The sequence below is a fragment of the Felis catus genome, chromosome A3 (assembly GCF_018350175.1).
Source record: "Felis catus isolate Fca126 chromosome A3, F.catus_Fca126_mat1.0, whole genome shotgun sequence".
Lineage (NCBI taxonomy): Eukaryota > Metazoa > Chordata > Mammalia > Carnivora > Felidae > Felis > Felis catus.
Genome location: NC_058370.1, coordinates 8,436,226 through 8,457,122, shown reverse-complemented (window position 1 = coordinate 8,457,122; position 20,897 = coordinate 8,436,226). Strand labels below are relative to the sequence as shown.

Here is a 20,897-nt window from a genome sequence, read left to right as displayed (position 1 = left end):
TGCCTCATAGATTCTAGACCTGGAAATGGAGCCAGCAGCCTGGAAATACCAACAGTCACTGACCCCACCCCACCCCCCTCCAAAAAAACCAAAAAACAAAAAAGAAAAATGCTTACAAGGAGGCAGAAAAACTAGGTCGCACACACATTGCTTGCTGGTGGGCACATAAAATGATACAGCCTGTCTGGAAAAGGGTTTAGCAGTTTCTTACTCAATACACAGCTACAATACAACCCAACAACTGTACTCCTGGCTTTTTTCTCACCAGTAAAATGAAGACATATATTCACAAAAAATATATGAAGACATATATTCACACTTTCCTCCACAGGAAAGTTTATAGCAACTTAGCTTGGAATAGCCCCAAACTGGAAACAACCAGATGTGTTTCAATGAATGAATGGTTAAAGACAAGGTGGTCTATCTGTAGCATGGAAGGGTATTCAGCAACAAAAAAGGAAGGAGAGGAACAGTATCAATTAATAGCGTCCATGACCTTGACGAGTCTTCAGAGGATCCTGCCTGTGCCAAGAGTACACACACCATTCTAGAAATGACCTAACTATAGAAAGACAGAACAGATGAGTGGTTGCCAGAAGTTAACGGAGGGGTGGATACGGTAGGGAAGGGGATGAGCCTATAAAAGGGCAACATGACGTGTCCTTGTCTTGGTGGGAATGTTCTCCATGGGATTGTATCAATGTCAATATCCTGGTTGTGTTATTGTATCATAGTTTCACAAGATGTTACCAGTGAGGGGCCCTGGATGAAGGGATTTCTTTGTATTACTTCTTACAACTACATATGAATCTATAATTTCAAGATTAAAAAATATAAGTATATTGTTTTAATGTTTATTTATTTTTGAGAGAGAGAGAGAGAGAGTGTGTGTGTGTGTGTGCATGAGAGGGGGAGGGGCAGAGAGAGACAGACACACAGAATCCAAGGGAGGCTCCAGTCTCTGAGCTGTCAGCACAGAGCCTGACGCGGGGCTCGAACTCACAAACCGTGAGATCATGACCTGAGCCAAAGTCAGATGCTTAACCAACTGAGCCACCCAGGCGCTCCAAGATTTAAAAATTTTAAAAAAGCATGGTAGGGTAGTTCTGGAAGAGTAAGAATGAAGAACCAATAAAAAGTCCAACAATTCTGGAATAGATCGATAAATTAGCATGTGGCATTAACACGTGAGATTAACCTCTAAGCTACATTAGCCTCCATTTCTACATGTAGGAATTAACATACGTTCCATGTGATGGAATATTTTGCAGCCATGAATTCTTTGAGGAACGTATAATGAGGAAAAGAAATGCCTATGGAAATAATAAAAATGGCCAAGCTTTATGTGTCCAGCCCTAAGAAACTAGTTTAAAAGGCCCCATTTAGTTCTTGCGATTTCATGAAGTATGTACTATACGCATTTTTTTTTTACTGATGAAAAAATCGATGCATGACAACAATAAATAACTTGTGTATGGTCATAGACTAGAGCTGGAGTTTGACTCCGAGCCCAAATTATTCCAGAAGCAAAAAACGTGTAGGCTCTCTTCTACATTGCCTTAAACAACTCCCTTTCTTCCGGTGTTTACTTAAATATCTTTCTACCAAGGGTTTTCCTATTTTAGTTTCTGTCATCTATTTCTTTTCCTTGCTATGCAACACGACTTACCCAAAGATATGTGAGAATTTAGCATGTGATAAAAATGACACCTCAGATCTCTTTGAAGTGAAGGATTGTTCAATAAAAGAGAGAGGGACAACGAGGTGGTCATCTGAAAACCAATTAACACGGTGTCCTAACTCAATCCTATAACAGGACAAAATCCAAATGGATAAAAACACTAGAAGAAAATACCAAAAAAAGTATATATTTTATAATTTTGCGTTGAGAAGGCTTTTGTAACTATGACTCAAAATCCAGAAGCCATAAAAGGAAAGATTGAGATTAAAAAAAAAATCCAAATGTTTGAAAACATTCCATTGGGAGGCTGGTTTGGGAAGCAGGCACTGTGGTAAGTGATGATTGGAATATAAATGAATTCTGTCCTGATTGAGGGCAATTTGGCATTATCTATCAATATGTTTTTTAATTTTTTTAAATTTTTATTCATTTTTGAGAGACAGAGCGTGAGTCGGGGAGGGGCAGAGAGAGAGGGAGACACGGAATCTGAAGCTGGCTCCAGGCTCTGAGCTGTCAGCACAGAGCCCAACGTGGGGCTCAAGCCCACGAGCCATGAGATCATGACCCGAGCCGAAGTCGGACGTTCAACCGGCTGAGTCACTCAGGAGCCCCTACCAAAAATTTTTAGGGGCGCCTGGGTGGCGTAGTCGGTTAAGTGTCTGACTTCAGCCGGGTCACGATCTCGCGGTCCGTGAGTTCGAGCCCCGCGTCGGGCTCTGGGCTGATGGCTCAGAGCCTGGAGCCTGTTTCCGATTCTGTGTCTCCCTCTCTCTCTGCCCCTCCCCCGTTCATGCTCTGTCTCTCTCTGTCCCAAAAATAAATAAACGTTGAAAAAATATTAAAAAAAAATTTTTTTAAAAGAACGGACTCTTTTCTCTAGCAATTCCACTTCTAAGAGTTGACTCTAAAAGTCAGTTCACACACGTGTGAATACACAGAGGCATGAGGCCGTTCACCACAGTGAGGCAATTAGCCAATGTTCGGAAACCAGCCCAACGTCATTCCCAGCGTCCTGGTGAAATAGATCATCACACATCCACACAGTGGATTACTACACAAGTGTTAGAAATGGGGAGGGTGTACAGATATTGATACAGTGTCGACTGGGGAAAAAAAAGCGTGGAATAGAACAGAGCGTGTATTATATTATTTTCTGTGTAAAGAAAAAGGAATAAGAATTTACGCTTGTATTTGCTTACGTACATCCAAAGAAACCCTGGAAGGCTACATTCAAAAATGCACACAGCAGTTATCTACCGGAGTAGCACTGGGACACAAGCACACCGTCTTACACTTTCTTATTTTGAGCCGGGGATGACCTATAACAACCAAAATTGAAACGTAGGCGACTAATACCAAATTAAAAAAACAAAACAAAACCCAAACACTCAGAGGGTGAAACTAAACAGAGTTGGGAAGGTGATGCCTCAAATATTGAGTTATTTGTGGAATGATCTGCGCTCCTAACTACGAATATGTCTTTGCTATTCTCAGCAGGCCTCCAGATCATTCTCAGCACCAGACATTTAGACCAAAGCACAAACGTTCCTCAGGAAATATCTGGAAACTTCTTTCATACAAACAGGTGTCCGTGCTGTCAGCTTGTTTTTCATCCGTGTGGAAGAAGCCTAGGTTCCCCCTTTGCTGTTGCCTTCAAAGGGCAAACAGACAGGAACACTAGTTAAGTGATCACAATTTGTCATGTTGAAAAATAATGCCGCCTTATCATAATTTGATTGTCTATAATAAAACCCATATGGAACTTCTGGCACCTTCCTTCAACTGTAAATTGTCAACTGGATTTCAGCCTCTTTAAGCAAGGCCTACATCGTCAAAGTGAAAACATAAGGCAGAGGGGTCAAGGCCATAAAAGCCTTGTCTGGAGCTATTAGTGATAAATGTCTCCCTCTTCTAGCTTTACCTCTGACGGCGTGTCACTGGTTTCGGTTCGAAGGCTCTACCTGGAATCGGCACTTAGCGTACAGTTTAACACAGGAAAATTTGTCTGGAAAACACCGAATGGTACAGAAACCCATTACTCCATGCCTTTCCATCTGTTAGAAATTTGAGCCACATGCTGCCTAGGATAAAAGGGAAAGGTCTCTTTCCTCTCCCACTTGGATGCCCCGACAGCACAAAGGGCATCGTGTGCCAGGCAGCAATGGTCTCCAGACCGTCTTCTTCTGAGAGCCCCGTCACCTGCAATGGAGCCATTGTCAGATGGAGGGAGAAAAATGGAATGTGGTTAATTCTTGAAGGTAGAATTTAGCTTCCCTTTTGCCTAAAAGGGAAAGCAAATGAATCAACAAGCAGGAAGGAACTGCAAAACCGAAGTCTACGGAAAACGTTTTCGTGGAACTTCAAATTTTCCTAAGCCAATCGGGGTACATATACATTACATACGTTATATACGTCTATATTGCATATATTATATACGTCTATATCATATACATTTCCTTTGTGTTACTAGGAAGCTCCAAGCCACCTAAGGAGAGTTTCTCATTGTAGCTAATTTTTATTTTTCCCACTATTCCTGCCCAAATTCACATCAGCTGGTAAAGAAATGCCTTCGCACCGTTTGAGCTTTGGCAAAAATAGGGAAAGAACACAGCGCCTAAGGAATGCTAATCATGGAAGGGCTTCAAAGACTGCCCATCCGATCCCGCAAAATTCCTCTCGCTCATCCCCTACTGGAGGTTACTACGCACTCGTTGTAAGCGGATTTAATAAGTCGGGGTTATTTCTGAACAAGGAATTGGCACACTAGCTCTGAATTGCAGAGTTCCGGAGTTACCGTGAAGAAAAAATAACCTAGTGCAAACTTTCTCCCGGTTGTGGTGCAACCCCGGGGGGGCGGGTCTCAAGCCTCACAGCGCAGCGTAGTGGAGGGATCGGGAAATTTCCTAGACTGTGGTCCTGTATAACCTTACCAGGCAGTGCATGCAGACGAGCGGAGTAAAAATGTAAAGTGCACCCATCATCCCGTTACTGAAAGCGACAGACTGCTACTCACAATGTGCAGTTTTTTTTCATTCCACACCCCTCTTTGGGTTCCGGAAGGATGAATATGTGTGGGCGGGCGGGCACACATGCTTTTTACCCTAAGGGGGTCTTTTCCGATTTTGAAACCGCTCTCCTCGTTTAACATTGCCCTTCACAGGTCGCCCATTCCGTCTCTGTGTCATGCCGGCCTTTGATGTCCGGTGCAAGAGTGTGCCATAATCAACAGAACAACGCTTTTACTGGATCTTTTCGATCCTCCCAACGGTGCCCTTATAGACGTTGCTGGAATTAAAAAAAGAAAAAAGTCTTGCGGATAAAATTTTGCCCATTTTCTCAATACATTCCGAGATGTCAAACGGCTCATTCCAAACGCACACTGCTTTGAGACTTTAAAACTGTGTACTGTTAAAGTGCCGGGGTTGAAACAAGCTTCCTAATGATCCGGGGAGTTGATTAAGAAATTATCGAAGATGTCAGAGGGCAATATAAAATAATATAAAGGTATGGAAACGTGAAAGCTGTCTTTTCTTTGTTTTCTGGCATGTTTTCGAAGAGGAGAATTTAAGCTGCATGACACAGATCTAAAAACGTTCCACGTATCCATTTTCCAACCCCTTTTTTGGGAGAAGAGAGGCAATATTGTTCATTGTATCCGCTTACACTAATTGAATCGGGCTAGGCTGGACCAGCTATCCAGCGTGATGCTCTTTATTGTAAATCGTAAGATCACCACCTGCTTTAACACTCTGTAGACCTAACCTCAGGGTATTAAGAACTCATCTCGTATCTCGGCAGCAGAAGCCAAACACAGCACCTATACGTGGTACAGCCTCATTAATCCGTCGTGTTGACTGATGCAGAGATATTGTATTTATAAGATTAAATAAAGTGGTTGTGTATTGTGGTCAGAGACGGAGGGTGGAAAGAAATCTATCAAAGAAAGCAATTCACACCTGCTTCCTGTGAATAAGGGTTTTCCATTTTCTCTCTCAGAACTTCTCTCTACTTGAGGGGTAAGTGAATTTGTCAACTTGATTTACAACGGCAAGTGAAATGTGGGTAGAGAATTAAGCAATGAAATGGTCTTTTCCTGCTTCTCCTTCTTTTTGTCCTCAGCAGCCATTGCTTTGGCGATATTCTTAAGGACGCACGACTCGGCATCTGCTTAAAGGCCACTGCGTATGATATAAAATGGAAAAATACATTTGCTGTGGGCAAAGCGTGGGTGGGGAGGGATTCCCAGGGCAAGTCACATCGGGCAAAGGGGATTTGTGGCAGATTCTTCTGTTCCACGATCAGTTTCAACATGTACGAGTTCCAGAGTGATCATGGCATTTCATATTTATTACAGGGAAAACATCCAGCTTAAAAAAAAAAAGTATTTCAAAATCTAAAAGCTAATGACCCACAGCCTAGAATATGTTTGTCATCTGCTTAACAAACACTTCTCAGTAACAAGAAAACTGTTTTGCATGTTGCCAAAATTAGGTTGTAGACCTTCTAAGAATGGTTTGGCCTTGTGCAAAAAGAGAGAAAAAAAAAAGTCCCATGCTTTTTCCTGAATTTCTAGATTAGACCAAACTCCTGGGACCTACCTCTACCCGTTTAATCATCAGCCACCTCTCCAATCTACTTCCTGTCTCAAAAGGCTACCAATTTAATTCATAGCCCTTTTTCTACCCTTGGAACTATCTGCTTGTTTATTTTCTTATTCGCTCTTGCTCTCTTCATTGGAATGAAAGCTTTCATGAGGTACACCATTCTATCTGCCCTAAAATCACTCCTGACACAAAGAAAGTACTTGGATGTTTGTTGAATGAATAAATGAAAGCATTCACGCTTCCTGTTTTTATTATACAACACCTGCCAACAGATTGACTCTCGGGCTGGATTTAGAGTTTATTAACCAGATGGTCACCTAAGTAGCTTTATTTACTTAAAAAATGTTTTTAATGTTTATTTATTTATTTATATTAGAGAGAGAGAGAGACAGAGAGAGCGTGAGCAGGCGAGGGGCAGAGAGATGGAGACAGAATCGGAAGCAGCCTTCAGGCTCCGAGCTGTCAGCACAGAGCCCGACATGGGGCTCAAACTCAGGAACCGTGAGATCATGACCTGAGCTGAAGTCGGATGCTGAAGCGACTGAGCCATCCAGGTGCCCCCCCTAAGTAGCTTGAAATTGTGATAAGTGCTAGGAAGGAAGGAAAGTGGTCTGTGATGGAGATATTTCACTTTACTCTCAGCCCTACCACAAGAAAATAATAATGCAGGTGTTGTAGCAAAGGACAACCCCCACGCCACACTGTTGGGAACAAGGGAGGGGTGGGAACAAGGGTGGGGACTGGATGGGCTGGAGAGTAAATGTCCCATCTCCAGGGGCAGCCACAACTCACATTCTGAGAACACAGGATGAAACTTCCCACTTCCCAGAAAGGTCCGAAACATGGATCTGTGTTCAAATTTTATCATTTTAAAATATTGTCAACTTGATCAATTCCGAAGTATTATCAATAAATGAAAATATTACCCAAAACACTGTGAGATTCACATAGACTCTATCTCTGGTTTGCGGCCTCCAACAGGAGGCCATTTTCCAACTTGGGTCTACATGCCTAGCTCAGCATTTCTGAGAACAGTCCCTCGAAAGTTCTGGCCAGCTGGTTAGAGGACTAGTAGTTTTATGGACAATTAAGTTGGAGAAACTCTCAGTTAAACAAACTGAATCAGGTCTGCTTGCTGCAGGACTTCTCAGGTCTTTAGGAAGCTGATATCCATTGGGAATCTTCAGGAGAGAAGATAAGGCAAACAGTATTTTCTTTTTTCCTTTTCTTAATATAATTTATTGTCAAGTTGGCCAACATACAGCGTACACAGTGTGCTCTTGGCTTTGGAGTAGATTCCTGTGATTCATCACCTCCATACAGCAACCAGGGCTCATCCCAACCAGTGCCCTCCTCCTTGCCCACACCCATTTTCCCCTCTCTTCCACCCCCCATCAACGCGGAGTTTGTTCTCTGTATTTAAGACTCTCTTACGGTTTCAGAGAGGGAGGCAAACCATAATAGGATTTTCTAAAACTCTGGTGGTGAGCCCTGTTTCTAGGCACATCTCATTGGACTGATGTTGCATAGAATTAGAATTAACTAATGTCCCAAAGTATTAGCTTCAGAAATTTTTAAAAATATATTTTAAGCCCCCTTTTGAGGGGGTTCAAAATGTTCACAATGTTCCCTGTTTTTGAACTTCTAGGCCCAGTGGCTCAACGTGTGGGTGCTGGTGGTGAATTCCAGTTCCGCTCCTTTCTACCCGGATGATCTTCTGCATGTTATTTCATCTCTCTGTGAGTTAGTAAAGGCTCAATAAACTAGGACTGCTTGGCTGCCTTCGCTGCCTTTGCTGCCTTCGCTGCTCCTTCGCTGGAAGGAGCGAATCAGACCGGATGACACCAAGGGGAAAGCTAACTCAAAATCTGTTTTGCAAATTCATTGCAAAACACCAGTCACTTGATATTCAACCATGATTATTAACACCATAACATGTTAAAGACTGATTTAAAAAAAACCGAATGAATGATACAGTTATGCGATTCTACATAGCTTATCTCAGTGAAGGCATCTATATCCTGCATGCATTTGAAGTCATTTCCTCTTTCAAGTTGTGTCAGGCAGAGCTGATAATGAGAATATCTTCCAAGATTCTTTGCAAAGTGGTGACATGATGTGCACCAGCTTTATTCTTGTTAGGTTCACCTCACAAACATTGCTGCATGCCAACAGGTGCCAGGCATTGAGAATAATAGCAAACTGCCTAAGACACAGTCACGTCCCTCAAGTTCACCGTCTCTGTATATGAGAAGGGTGATTATGGTAGAAGAAATTCTTTCGGACTTCGTATTGTGACCATTAGTGGATTGGAAAACAGCTTAGTGGGTCAAGACCAGCATTAAAACCATCAAACAGCAGAGCATTAGAAAAGAATACAAGGGGCGCCTGGGTGGCTCAGTCGGTTAAGCGTCCGACTTCGGCTCAGGTCATGATCTCGCGGTCCATGGGTTCAAGCCCCGTGTCGGGCTCTGTGCTGACAGCTCAGAGCCTGGAGCCTGTTTCAGATTCCGTGTCTCCCTCTTTCTCTGACCCTCCCCTGTTCATGCTCTCTCTCTGTCTCAAAAATAAATAAATAAGTGTTAAGAAAATTTTTTAAAAAAAGAAAAGAATACAAAATGCCAGCATGTGTTCCGTGCTGTAAGAACAGCACTGTTCTGTGCATTCTTTGCTGCATTCATGAGCATGTGCATCAGGTCAAGGTGTAAAATCTATTTCTTCCTGTGGGTCATGGTCAAATGAGGCAGTTGTGCAATGAGTGAATTCAAGTAAATTACCCTGAGGGCGGGAGGCACCGGAATAGTCTCTATCGGCTCTGTTCACGCGATGATTTCCTGATATAAAGTTGGATCGAGAAAATCTATCTGGTTTCTATTGATGGCAGATCATCTCTGCTGAAGAGTCTGTTCGCTGCTGAAGAAACTTGACAAGCCCCGCCTTGTACCTTGACACAGATATGTGACTGGATCTACCATCGACCTTCGGAAACTTCTCTTCCCTTTCATAGGACACTATGACTGTGTGTGTCCACTACTTGGACCTCTGGCAGCCACAAGTGGTGCCACAAGTGACAAAATCTGTGTACTGAGCCAATCATTCATGGCAGGTGCTGGAGACTCATGCTAGGGCTAGGGAGATGTTGAACCAACGTAAACCCCTTACCTCCAGAATTCTTATTATGCTCAAGAAATAATAAATTCTCCTCATTAACTATGCCACTAGTGATTGGGCGAGCTATTTCTTTTCTTTTCTTTTCTTTTCTTTTCTTTTCTTTTCTTTTCTTTTCTTTTCTTTTCTTTTCCTCACAGCCAAAGGTACCTGAAATGATATACTACTCAAAGTCCGGCATACTGGAAGACCATTTGAGCTATTTCATAATTCTTTATTTCTAACTTTCTGAGGACTTAGAAAGTTAGTCATTGCTACTGTTTTATTTAGTCATTGCTACTGACTGCCTGTGTCATCCTCTATCCTTTACAATACCCCCTCAGGCACTATCTTCCTCTTCTGAATGAAAGCACCAGGTTTTGAAATGACTGAGTGACACATGCTTTGGCAACGGATGGCTGCAGTGGATGATTATGGTTTTGCCACTAATTTAGCTGTGTGGTCTTGGGTAAGTAACTTCACTTCTCTGAGCTCTAGCTTCCTCATCTGTTAAGTGGTAATAAAAATATCTACCTTGGGGTGGCACCTGGGTGGCTCAGTGGTTAAGCATTCAACTCTTGACCTTGGCTCAAGTCATGATCTCGCAGTCTGTGCGTTCGAGCCCCGCATTGGGCTCTGTGCCGGCAATGCGGAGCCTGCTTGGGATTCTCTCTCTCCCTCTCTCTCTCTGTCCCTCCCCTGCTCTCTCTCTGTCTTTCTCAAAAATAAATAAATAAACATTAAAAAAGTTTTTTAGACATCTACCCTGTTGTACTCTTATAAGAATCAAAGCAGGTAGCAGATAAAATATGCAAAATACTTCCTACGCAGCCTATGAATAATGAATTGTTAAAAAGTGATTATTTAAAAAGGATTATTTAAAAAGTGATTGTTACAAAGGATTGTTATTAACTCCACCTCACAGCTAATAAGTGGTAGAATCTGAACTCCTTTCCGGATCAGTCAAGGTCCTAACACTTGCACATGACCTCTGCTGCTGAAAACATTTCATATCAAATGTTTTGTGGTGCTAAAAATATGCAATTTATAAACATTATACTAGTAGAGCTAAAAACCCTGCTTACTCCATAATTTATGTAATTTAAGGTGGATTTTCCTTCTGTACTGACAAAGTCTTTGGGGTGGATAGTTCTCTTTGCCTGTTGGAATGGCTTGGCCTTGCGGCTGACAGGTAGGCCAGACAATAAAAAACCACAGCTTAAAATTCACTTAGCGCTCAAACCTTGGAATTAGGTGAGTTTTAAATGTTTAAATTTGAGACTAACTTGTCATTTGCAATGTTGCACACCCTAACACTTAAACAAAGTTAAATCGAAATATCCTCAGATGAATATCCAATTTCACAGAGTCACAACACTATCGCACAAGTTTCAAAAAAATGGTAAAAACATAATGTGGAGCGTGGAAAGTGTGGGCTTTGGGGTTGGGCAATTCTCTTTAGCTACGTAGCTTGGAGTCCATGATTCGGTTTCCCTAGAGCTTGGATTTCTTCATCTGGAAAATAGTAAAGATCTAGAAATTCCCACTTAAGCTCTGATGTTTCAAGATGATCCCTTGGGGGCACCCGGGTGGCTCAGTTGGTTGAGCGTCCGATTTTGGCTCAGGTCATGATCTCGTGATTTGTGAGTTCGAGCCCCAAGTTGGGCTCTGTGCTGACAGCTCAGAGCCTGGAGCCTGCTTCGGATTCTGTGTCTCCCTCTCTCTCTGCCCCTCCCCTGCCTGTGCTCTGTCTCTCTCTGTCTCTCAAAAATAAATAAACATGAAAAAAAAGAAGATGATTCCTTCAAAGCGATTTCGCAACAGAATTTGACTTAACCTATAATATAAAAAAGAAATACTAGAGGATTCATGTCACCAGAAACCACCCAGGAGTGGGGACATCTGGTTAGCCTCATGGAGAACTTGGCACTTGAAGGTGAAGTGAATTTTAAAAAGAAAAAAATTTTTTAATGTTTATTTATTTTTGAGAGAGACAGAGACAGAGCATCAGCAGGGGAGGGGCAGAGAGAGAGGGAGGCACAGAATCCAAAGCAGGCTCCAGGCTACGAGCCATCAGCACAGAGCCCAGCGCAGGGCTCGAACTCACGAGCTATGAGATAGTGACCTGAGCCGAAGTCAGATGCTCAACCAACTGAGCCACCCAGGCGCCCCATGAATTTTTGATAAAGAGAGACAAAGAGAGCCAGGAGGAGAAAATGCAGAGAAGCAGGTCACACATGGGCTGTTCTGACTGGGTACTTTTAAGAGAATAGTGGGAAATATAGTTGGAAAGATACGGGAAAGCTGGTAGAGACCCTTGAACGTGACACTAAGAAGCCACAGCTTGTAGGCAAGGGCATTGAACTTCTATTGTTTCTAAAATAATTTTATAACTCCTGCACATTTTTGGTTTTTAACCCAAATCCGGACTTCCACCTCTGGTGATTTCGCTTTCAAATTAGACTCACCTGTGCTATCTCAGTGAGGTTTGGCCGAGGACTACGGAAGGGCAGAGTAAAAGACAAAAATGTTGATTCATGGGTGGGGGCGGGGGGGGGGGAGGAAGGAGAGCCATGATATTAATAATAGCTGAATTTTCTTTTTCTCAAAATGCAAGATCTCTGGGCTAAGTTCACTCCACATGGCTTATCTCGTTTAACTTTCACAAGTGTGAACGACGTGAAATTGTGCTCAATACTATTATTATCTCCATTTTACAGATGAAGAAACCGAGGCTCAGAGAGGTGTAGTCACTTGTCCAAGGTCACGCAGTCAGGAGGCGACAGAGGCCGAGCTGAAATGTGAGCTGCTTGATTGCAAGGCTTCTTTATACCTGCTTCTATGCCATGTAGGATTCTGGAAATCTTGGTTCTCTCATTCCACTTCTACTGCCAAACAGCAGTGGCAGGATGGAGTGTCCATTACGTGAAATGAGGAAGCCCGTAGATCACACAGGTAGGCATGTTGTTGCTTGTTGTTGGATGTGAATGAGGAGTTCGGTTTTGCACACATTGAGGTCGGGCGAACCTTTGACTGGAGATGTCGAAATTCAAGAATATGTGTCAAGAGGCAGCTGGATATTTAAGGCTGGACTTGAGGAGTAGGTGTAGGCTATAGACATGAACTTGGGGCGCGTCCACAGGGGGCTGCATCTAAACCCTTGGGACTCTACGGAAATAACTGTAGTCAGAGACGATGTCTAAGAATTCAGTTCTGGGGAACTCCAACGTTTAGAAGGTAAGATCCAGCAAAAGAGATTGAGGAACTCCTTAATCAGCGAGGGGGAGAAACTGGCAACTAAGTGAGGGTGATATTTCCAGAAGGAAGGGTCGCTGATGTGGCTGGCAAGTCCAGTGGGATAGGCCTGAGACGTCCGGGGCTTGGCAGCCGAGCTGAGGGTTGGGGGAGGCCACATCCTGGCCACATTGACAAGAACAGTTAATGTGGAGGAGAAAAGCCTGAATGGAGTGTGTTCAAGAGAGAAAAGGACACAAGGAAGCAAAAACAGTATTTTTCTTAATATCTGGAGCCTGCATGAATTTGGGGATCAGTGTACTTATCACAGCTTCCCGTAAAAAATTGTCTCTTATGGGGCGCCTGGGTGGCTCAGTTGGTTAAGGGTCCGACTCTTGATTTTGGCCCAGGTCATGATCTTGCAGTTTGTGGGACTGAGCCCTGCAGTGCAGGATCCTGCTTGAGCTCTCCCCCACCCCCACCTCTCTCTGCCCCTCCCCCATGTGCATGCATGTGTACCCGAACATATGCTCTCTCTCTCTCTCTAAATAAATAAACTTAAAAAAAATTATGTCTCTTACTAGATCTTTGAAGGACTAGACTGCGATTCATCTTTTAAACCTTTGCAAAGGTTGGTGTTTAAATAACAGTTGCAGGATTTAATAAAACTTTAGAAGAAAGGCATCTTCTTGTTCAGGTCTCTTGAATCTGTGCTTGGTAACAGGTTAAGCCCCGCCCCTCCCCTTTCCCTCCAACACAAAGACACTTCTGGAATTACTGGTTGGCAACAGACACTTAGTGTGTTTTTTTAAACCGATGAAGATCAAATTTTCATTATGGTTTTTTTTTTTTTTTTTTTTTTTTGGACAATGAATCTCTTAAGTGTGTATCTTATAGCTCTGGTTCAATTGTCGAGGGGCTGGAAAAATTAAGAAAAAAACAAATCTCATCCCTGCCAACACAGTTTGTGTGAATCACAGCTCAGTGAAACCTTTCAGGCATATAATTTATCTTTTCTTTGACCTATGCACTAAATGCTTCATTTGTTCATGAATTCTGGCCTTGTTTTAATTCTGCTATGCTCTGAATGTAGTTTTACGAGGCACAAAAATAAGATTGTCGACCCGAAAACACAGAAGATTTGTGTGCCTCTCCCAGAATGCAATGGGGGCATCCTTCCCCCAATTCACAGCTCTGCAGGTTTGCGGCTGGAACTCCAAGCCAGGAAGAAGCATGCAGTGAGACGGTGGGGGGGGGAGGTTCATGTGGGTGGGTGGGGAGGGGACAGCTGATGTGGCTGCACCCAAGGCATAATTTACGCTAAGAATTCTGAATCAATACATTGACGGCCATTTACACATAGTGTGGTACTCCCACCAAGAAAGCCATTGGCTGAGAAGTTTTATTCGTGTTACTTTCCCGGGGCTGGATTCTCTCATTGCACTCCTAGAACAATCAATCCCTCCTCCTCCCTCCCCCTCCCCCAAAAGCCGTCTGTACAGCCAGGGATCAGATGAGAAACCTTAATAATCAGGAGGCTGTGGTTTGTTTACAGTCCTCACAGATGCATGTATTTGAATGTCCGCAAGTTCACAGACTAAAGGAGAAATAAATGGCGTAGCCTAGCTCTCCCATGTTTTACATGCATATAGTTCGGGGTGGTACTCGATATTTAAATTCCAGTGATGTTGCCAATAAAAACATGGAAATTTGTAGTGTAACAAGACCAAATGCAAACCTCATTGGTGAATCTTAGGGAGCTGACTCGCTTTTTTTTCTGACAGTGTGAGGGTCTTCTGAGAGGTCACTGTAACTTTAAAATATCACCACGGGCTTGACTCTATCAGATACCTGCCATGTTCCCCATACAAGCCCCCATTTTCTGAACTGTATCTCATTTTGGAACTCACTCCACTCAGTTCGAGGTGCTGTCCCTAAGGGTCTCCAATAACAAAACACTGGGTTGGTAAAGTACAAGTCTGAACTTCCCTGTGCTTTTCTTAGAACAGGAGTGGATTGACCGCATTGGGGCTTTATGGTTAAAAATGTTTAAGGGGCGCCTGGGTGGCGCAGTCGGTTAAGCGTCCGACTTCAGCCAGGTCACGATCTCGCGGTCCGTGAGTTCGAGCCCCATGTCGGGCTCTGGGCTGATGGCTCAGAGCCTGGAGCCTGTTTCCGATTCTGTGTCTCCCTCTCTCTCTGCCCCTCCCCCGTTCATGCTCTGTCTCTCTCTGTCCCAAAAATAAATAAACGTTGAAAAAAGAAATGTTTAAGGGTCCGGTATCAGATGCTACACTGGTTTTCTTAATTAAGGTGGGGATTTGGATAAGTTACTTAGACACCTGTCTCCAGATGGGTAAAGCTCAGTCCTTCATCCTTGTCCCGTAAGTAACTCAATCTTTTCCTGACTCCAGTGATGGGTTGGCTTTGGATACCCCAGTGAATGAAACGTGATTATTCAAAAAAATCACAACCTCAGAACAGCCTTAGGAGCCCGCGATGGATAAATGAGAACTCAACAAGAGTTTCCACTCAGAGTCAGGTAGTAAATCGTTTCTCAAATATTCATGAATATGGATGACCAGTTTCTAGCCCCAAGACAAATAACATTCCAACTCCTGGTTTATACATTTGATGGAATGTTCTGGGAGCCAGGGAGGCCAATTCTCTTTGTGTCGGAGCACCCTGCCCAACACACAGCCTCCCCAGTGAGAGCACTTGGCATCTCCCATAATAATGGTGGTGGTGGTGTGGGGGGGGGGGGGGTTGTACCGCATTTCTTCCTGGACCAAGGTCCCTGAGGACAAGGGCTCTGTCCCAGCCTCCACTGTAGCCTGGCCTCACCTGCACCCGGCAGCGTCCCACTCAGTAAAGATTTGGTGCCTGGATGCGTTTGAAAACTTACTTTGAATTATACAGAAAGCTATTCGATTGGCATCTGAACTGGTGCATTTGGGGAACCGGGCATTTGCGGGACAAGTTCTTAAGCTTTTGAAAGAAAAATTGAAAATCAGTTTGTGCAGTAGAAATTTACAGAAAGATCAAGAACGCTGATAGTGAGAGCCCGAACCCACGAACCTGATGACTTTTCCCCAATTTTAACTCTCCAGAACTTACAGCTGGTGCCTGACATTTACAGTATAATGTTTGACACGGTCCTGCGTGCATTGAAACCACAGACTGAGGTGATACTCATTTTCCTTATGGAGAATAATATATCCGTACAGCGCTTAGAACAGAGGTGGTATACTGTCAGTGCTCAATACGTGACAGCCAGTGTTATTAGCAACTTCCCTTGAAACACAGTGTATCAACTTTTATTTCCTTCTTCATTGAAGGAGTTTCTTTTCTCGGCCGAACACAAACAAACTCAAGATAAAAAGCAAATGCTCTTTTTCAGATCAAAAGAACTCGTGTTTCTTTGTGCAGGAAAGAAAGCAGCTGATGTGGAATACCTCCTTTAAAAATATCTAGTTTTTACAAAGATATGACCCCAGCTTGTGGGAAAATAATTAGTACATAAAAGGGTCTGCCCAGAGCTGTAAAAGCTCTTTATTTAAACCCATGCTTTGGTGCAAAAGATAGTTAAAGATCAATCCAGGCTATTAAAAATAAGAAATGAAATGTATTCCAACAAAAGCCTATAAACATGCTGGTTGTGAAACAAGCTACCGAGGCCAGGCGAGGTATTTAAGTCTTTTAGGAACCGTTTTTATTCTGCTAAGGCCTTTCCCTCCAGACTCCATTGATCATAAATGCAACCTGTCTTCCTCTACCTTTGATAAATGGAAGGACGGATTCATCTGTATGTAACTCACCTCCTCTCTTCTTTTACATAAAACAGATGCCACAGCTGTTATTGTTCTTCAAACAGATGTTTCTGTCCACAGGAACATGGGGGACCCTACAATGTGCCATTTGTTCTAGAGGGCTGCGTACCTTGTCGGGGCCCCTTGGCGACTGGAGAGCAATATAGACGCCATCCGCTTACCCCATCAGAGAGCCCCCCCCACCCCCCGGAGCTTAACAAAAGGGATCGTCCCTCGTCAGCACTTACCCTCTCTGCAGGGACATCATCGGGCGGCCTTGACAATCCAGGGACTTCCTCGGCCTGGTCCTGACGCTCCGCGCTCTTGGCTTCCTGTTGGCTGTCCACTGGTGCCTTTTCCCGTCCCTTGTCCAGTTTGAAGAGTTTGTCAAAAAAGCCGGAGTCCTTAGGCTTGGCGGGGGCTGCTCCCCCTGACTCAGGTGAGACGGGCGCTGGTCCCCAAGTGGCAGAGACGCCTTCGGCCCCGGCTGGGCTCTGCCCCGGGGTTTTATCTGGGTCGTGCCCCCGTGCAGCTGCCCCCGGGAGAGTCACGCTCTCACTTGGTTCTTTGTTCCCTAGAGCTTTATTGGAGCTGACATCAAGCTTCACTGACCCAGTGGATGCATCCGTGGCTTGGTCTCCAGCACGTCCTGGTACAGGCCGAGCGAGTGTCAAGAAAAAACGAGATTTAGCAGCTGGCGCCCCGGCTTTGGCCTCGTTCCCAAGATTCTTTCCGTTGGCATCCGCAACAGCGCTCATCTCCATTGTCTCGGGGGAAGAAGTGACCGCATTATCCTCCTTGACACTTATTCCCAAATCAACTGTAAACACAAAGACAAACAGCAGTTATTCAGCCCGGCGAGGAAATTCAAGGATCGATAATGGACTCCAAATGTTTGATATACAAAGGCCAGAATGCAGCCGGGGCTCTGTGGCTGTCCGGTCACGCTGCAAAGCAGAACCTGGTCACCTAGAACTCCTGTGACCTCGCTAGGAGAAAAGCCAGTTAGCAGAAAGCCCACACCAGGCGCTGCACTGGTGACACGCACTTAATGATGCTGTCAGCCTGTTGCAAGGATCCCGAGAGAAGAGTGTTGTCACGATATCAACTGGGAGGCAGCACAGCTGTCGGGAGCTTGGGCTCTGGACCTAGAACAAAGTTTCTCAACCTTCTGACTTCTGACCTCGGGGGCTGGATCATTCTTTGCCGGGGGGGCTCCTCTTGTGCGCTGCAGGATTCTTAGCAGCATCCCTGGCCTCTACCCAATAGATTCCAGGGCCACCCCCAAGTTGTGACAACCCAAGATGCCCCCCTATGTCCCCTGGGGGCCAAAAATCACTCAAGTTTGAGGACCGCTGAGCTAAAGTGTCTATCTGCACCTGAGGTACCCAACCGTCCCATGCCTCAATTTTCTGGTAAATTCAGGCAAATAGTAGAACTTCCCTCCTAATTTGGTTATGAAGGTTACATGACTTAATATGCTTAAAACCCACAGAACTGTGCCTGATGCATGTTGGTCACTGTCATTATTCACGAGTGAGAAACCTGGCCACCAGAGAGGTTGATGCACCTCCCCACGGCCGCCCAGTGAGCTGGTAAGTAACAGCGTGTGGTCAGGGGCAGACACCTGACTCTGAAGTTTGTGCTCTGTCTTACCATGAGGCCTATATTAGCAGAGACTAAGGGGAGATTTTTAAAAGTAGCACTCGGAAAGTTTCCAGAAGGCTGGGAAAACAAACGTCCACGCAAGAAGGCCAATTAGACTTCAGGTGGCCCGGAATCAGAGGCATAGGGTCAGCTTGTGGATGCAGGCTCCGCCCCCTCCGGGGAGGGGCCCTGGCATCCAGCTGTTTCTGCTTTGACCGCTGTGTGGGTCCCACTGAACTGCGGGGGAGAGACACCGCAAATTTTGGAATCAAAATTAAAGATCAAGATTCTCTACTGATAAGCTGTGTGACCTTGGGCAAGTCACCAAACACCTTTGAATTTCCTCATCCCTCAGGTGGGAATGCTAACAGCTCCCTTGCAGCATTTGCCCGGATGTTTAAGGGACACAGACTGCTTAATAATTGACAGGCACTGTGATTATCTTGAAGGATTCTCCCATGCCTTTGCCAGCATTGCGGTTTGCTTTATCCAGGTGCAGCCAGCCACTTTTAAAATATCTGTTTGCAGGAAGAGAGAAAGAGAAAAGGGAGAATCTTTTGGTCTGCTCGTACGGCTTGTTAATATGCGTGAGAAACACACACACACACACACACACACACATTTCTATTAGCAACTGTTTTTGCCAAACTCTGGTATCTCCCAGTGTCTAGAGTCGGGAGCAAACATAAAGGAGAGAGAGACAGACAGACAGACAGAGAAGAGCTGGATTCCTAGGTAGAATGAAGGGTTGTCTCTGAGGAACACAGAAAGGACAGTACCGAGGACGGTGATAAGCACTAGGTTGCGATATTCCTCACAATCTCGGACCTCAAGGAAGTCACCCCGTAGGGGCACTGGGTTTGTCACCCAGCTCTTCCTCACCCCTTTCCTGTGCTCTAGGAATTCATAACCGTGGTAAACGCTGTACTCAGGGCAAGAAGGCGGGAGGGAGAGCCGGAATAAGGAAGTGATAGATGTCAGGGTGCTGAGTAAGCCAGGCGGGCAGCTGACGCATCACAGTGAATATAAATGAATTGTGGGGATGGCCCATGCCAGGAGAAGAGGAAACAGTTGACAAAAAGGCAGAGACTGAGATTCAAAACAAGGGAGGGCTTTTCGAATTGCCAAGAGCATCAGCCTGTCTCTTTCCCTTTTTCCTCTCTTCTTGACTCTCCAGACGGGAATCAAAAGAGCTAACGGTACATGAGAGTGTCCTGCTCAGGGAAAAAGTCTTTGAAAAGAAAACCCTTCTCCAGGAAAGACTTTTTTATTTTTATTTTTATTTTTATTTTTATTTTTTTTCAACGTTTTTTATTTATGTTTGGGACAGAGAGAGACAGAGCATGAAGGGGGGAGGGGCAGAGAGAGAGGGAGACACAGAATCGGAAACAGGCTCCAGGCTCCGAGCCATCAGCCCAGAGCCTGACGCGGGGCTCGAACTCACAGACCGCGAGATCATGACCTGGCTGAAGTCGGACGCTTAACCGACTGCGCCACCCAGGCGCCCCAGAAAGACTTTTTTAAAAATTGGCCCATATCATTGTCTTAGTTTCAGGCGTACAACGTGATAATTCTATATTGGTATACACTCCATACCGTTCGTATATATGACAGCAAGTCTGGTGACCATCTGCCGCCACACGGTTGACCCCCCCTTCACCCTGTTCACCCACCTCCCAACCCTCCCGACCCCTCTGATCACGACCACTCTGTCCTCTGCATCTGCAAGTTTTGTTTGTCCATTTGTCTGTTATATTCCACATATACGTGACTATGACATTTGTCTCTCTCTGTCTGACTTATTTCACTTAGCACAGTATCTTCAAGGGCCATTTACGTTTTTGCAAACGGCAAGATTTTCTTCTTTCTTATGGCCAAGTAGTATTGATTATATATATATATATATATATATATATATATATATATATATAGTGTATATATATATAATATGTATATATATGTATGTATATAATATGTATACAATATGCGTGTATATATATTATACACACACACACACACACACACACACGCACATATACCACATCTTTACCCATTCATCTGTTGATGGACATTTAGGTTGTCTCCATATCCTGGCTGTTGTAAATAATGCTGCAATGAACATGGGGATGCGGGTATCTTTTGGAATTCGGGTTTTCATTTCCTTTGGATAAATACCCAGAAGTGGAATTTCTGGATCATATGGTAGTTCTATTTTTAATTTTTTGAGGAACCCTCATGCTGTTTTCCGCGGTGGCTACACCAATGTGCATCCCCACCAATGGTGTACAAGGGTCCCCTCTCACCATATTCTCACCAACACTTGTTATTTCTTGTCCTTTTGATAGTAGCCTTTCCGATAGATGTGAGGTGATATCTCAGTGTGGTTTTTATTTGGATTTCCCTCATAATTATTGATGCCAAACACTTTTTCATGTGCTGGTGGGCTATCTGCATGTCTTCCTTGGAAAATGTCTGTTTACATTCTCTGTCCATTTTTAAATCAGATTTTTTTTTTTTTGCTACTGAGCTGAGTTTTTTATACATTTTGGATATTAATCCTTTATTGAATACATGATTTACAAATATTTTCTCCCATTAAGTGGGTTGCTTTTTTTATTGTGCTGATGGTTTCCTTTGCTGTGCAGAAGCTTTTAGGTTTGAGGTAGTCCCTGGATAGACTTTAAAAAGTGCCAATATATTGCTTTAATATAGGATAAATTCCTTACTTTCCAGGTATCTAGGCTGCGCCTCAGTGCATTTACAAATCACAGTAGA

The 20,897-nt window shown here is 44.1% G+C and overlaps 1 protein-coding gene across 9 annotated transcripts in view; it reads right to left on the bottom strand.

Annotated features, from left to right (window-relative positions):
- The window catches only part of BCAS1 (brain enriched myelin associated protein 1), a 100,642-nt gene that overhangs the window by 49,197 nt on the left and 30,548 nt on the right, over window positions 1-20,897 (bottom strand). For all 9 annotated transcript variants that reach the window (XM_045053477.1, XM_045053478.1, XM_045053482.1 and 6 more), the window contains exon 4: window positions 16,724-17,295. In XM_045053477.1, the coding sequence (XP_044909412.1) occupies window positions 16,724-17,295 (572 nt within the window). The remainder of the gene's footprint in view (window positions 1-16,723; window positions 17,296-20,897) is intronic.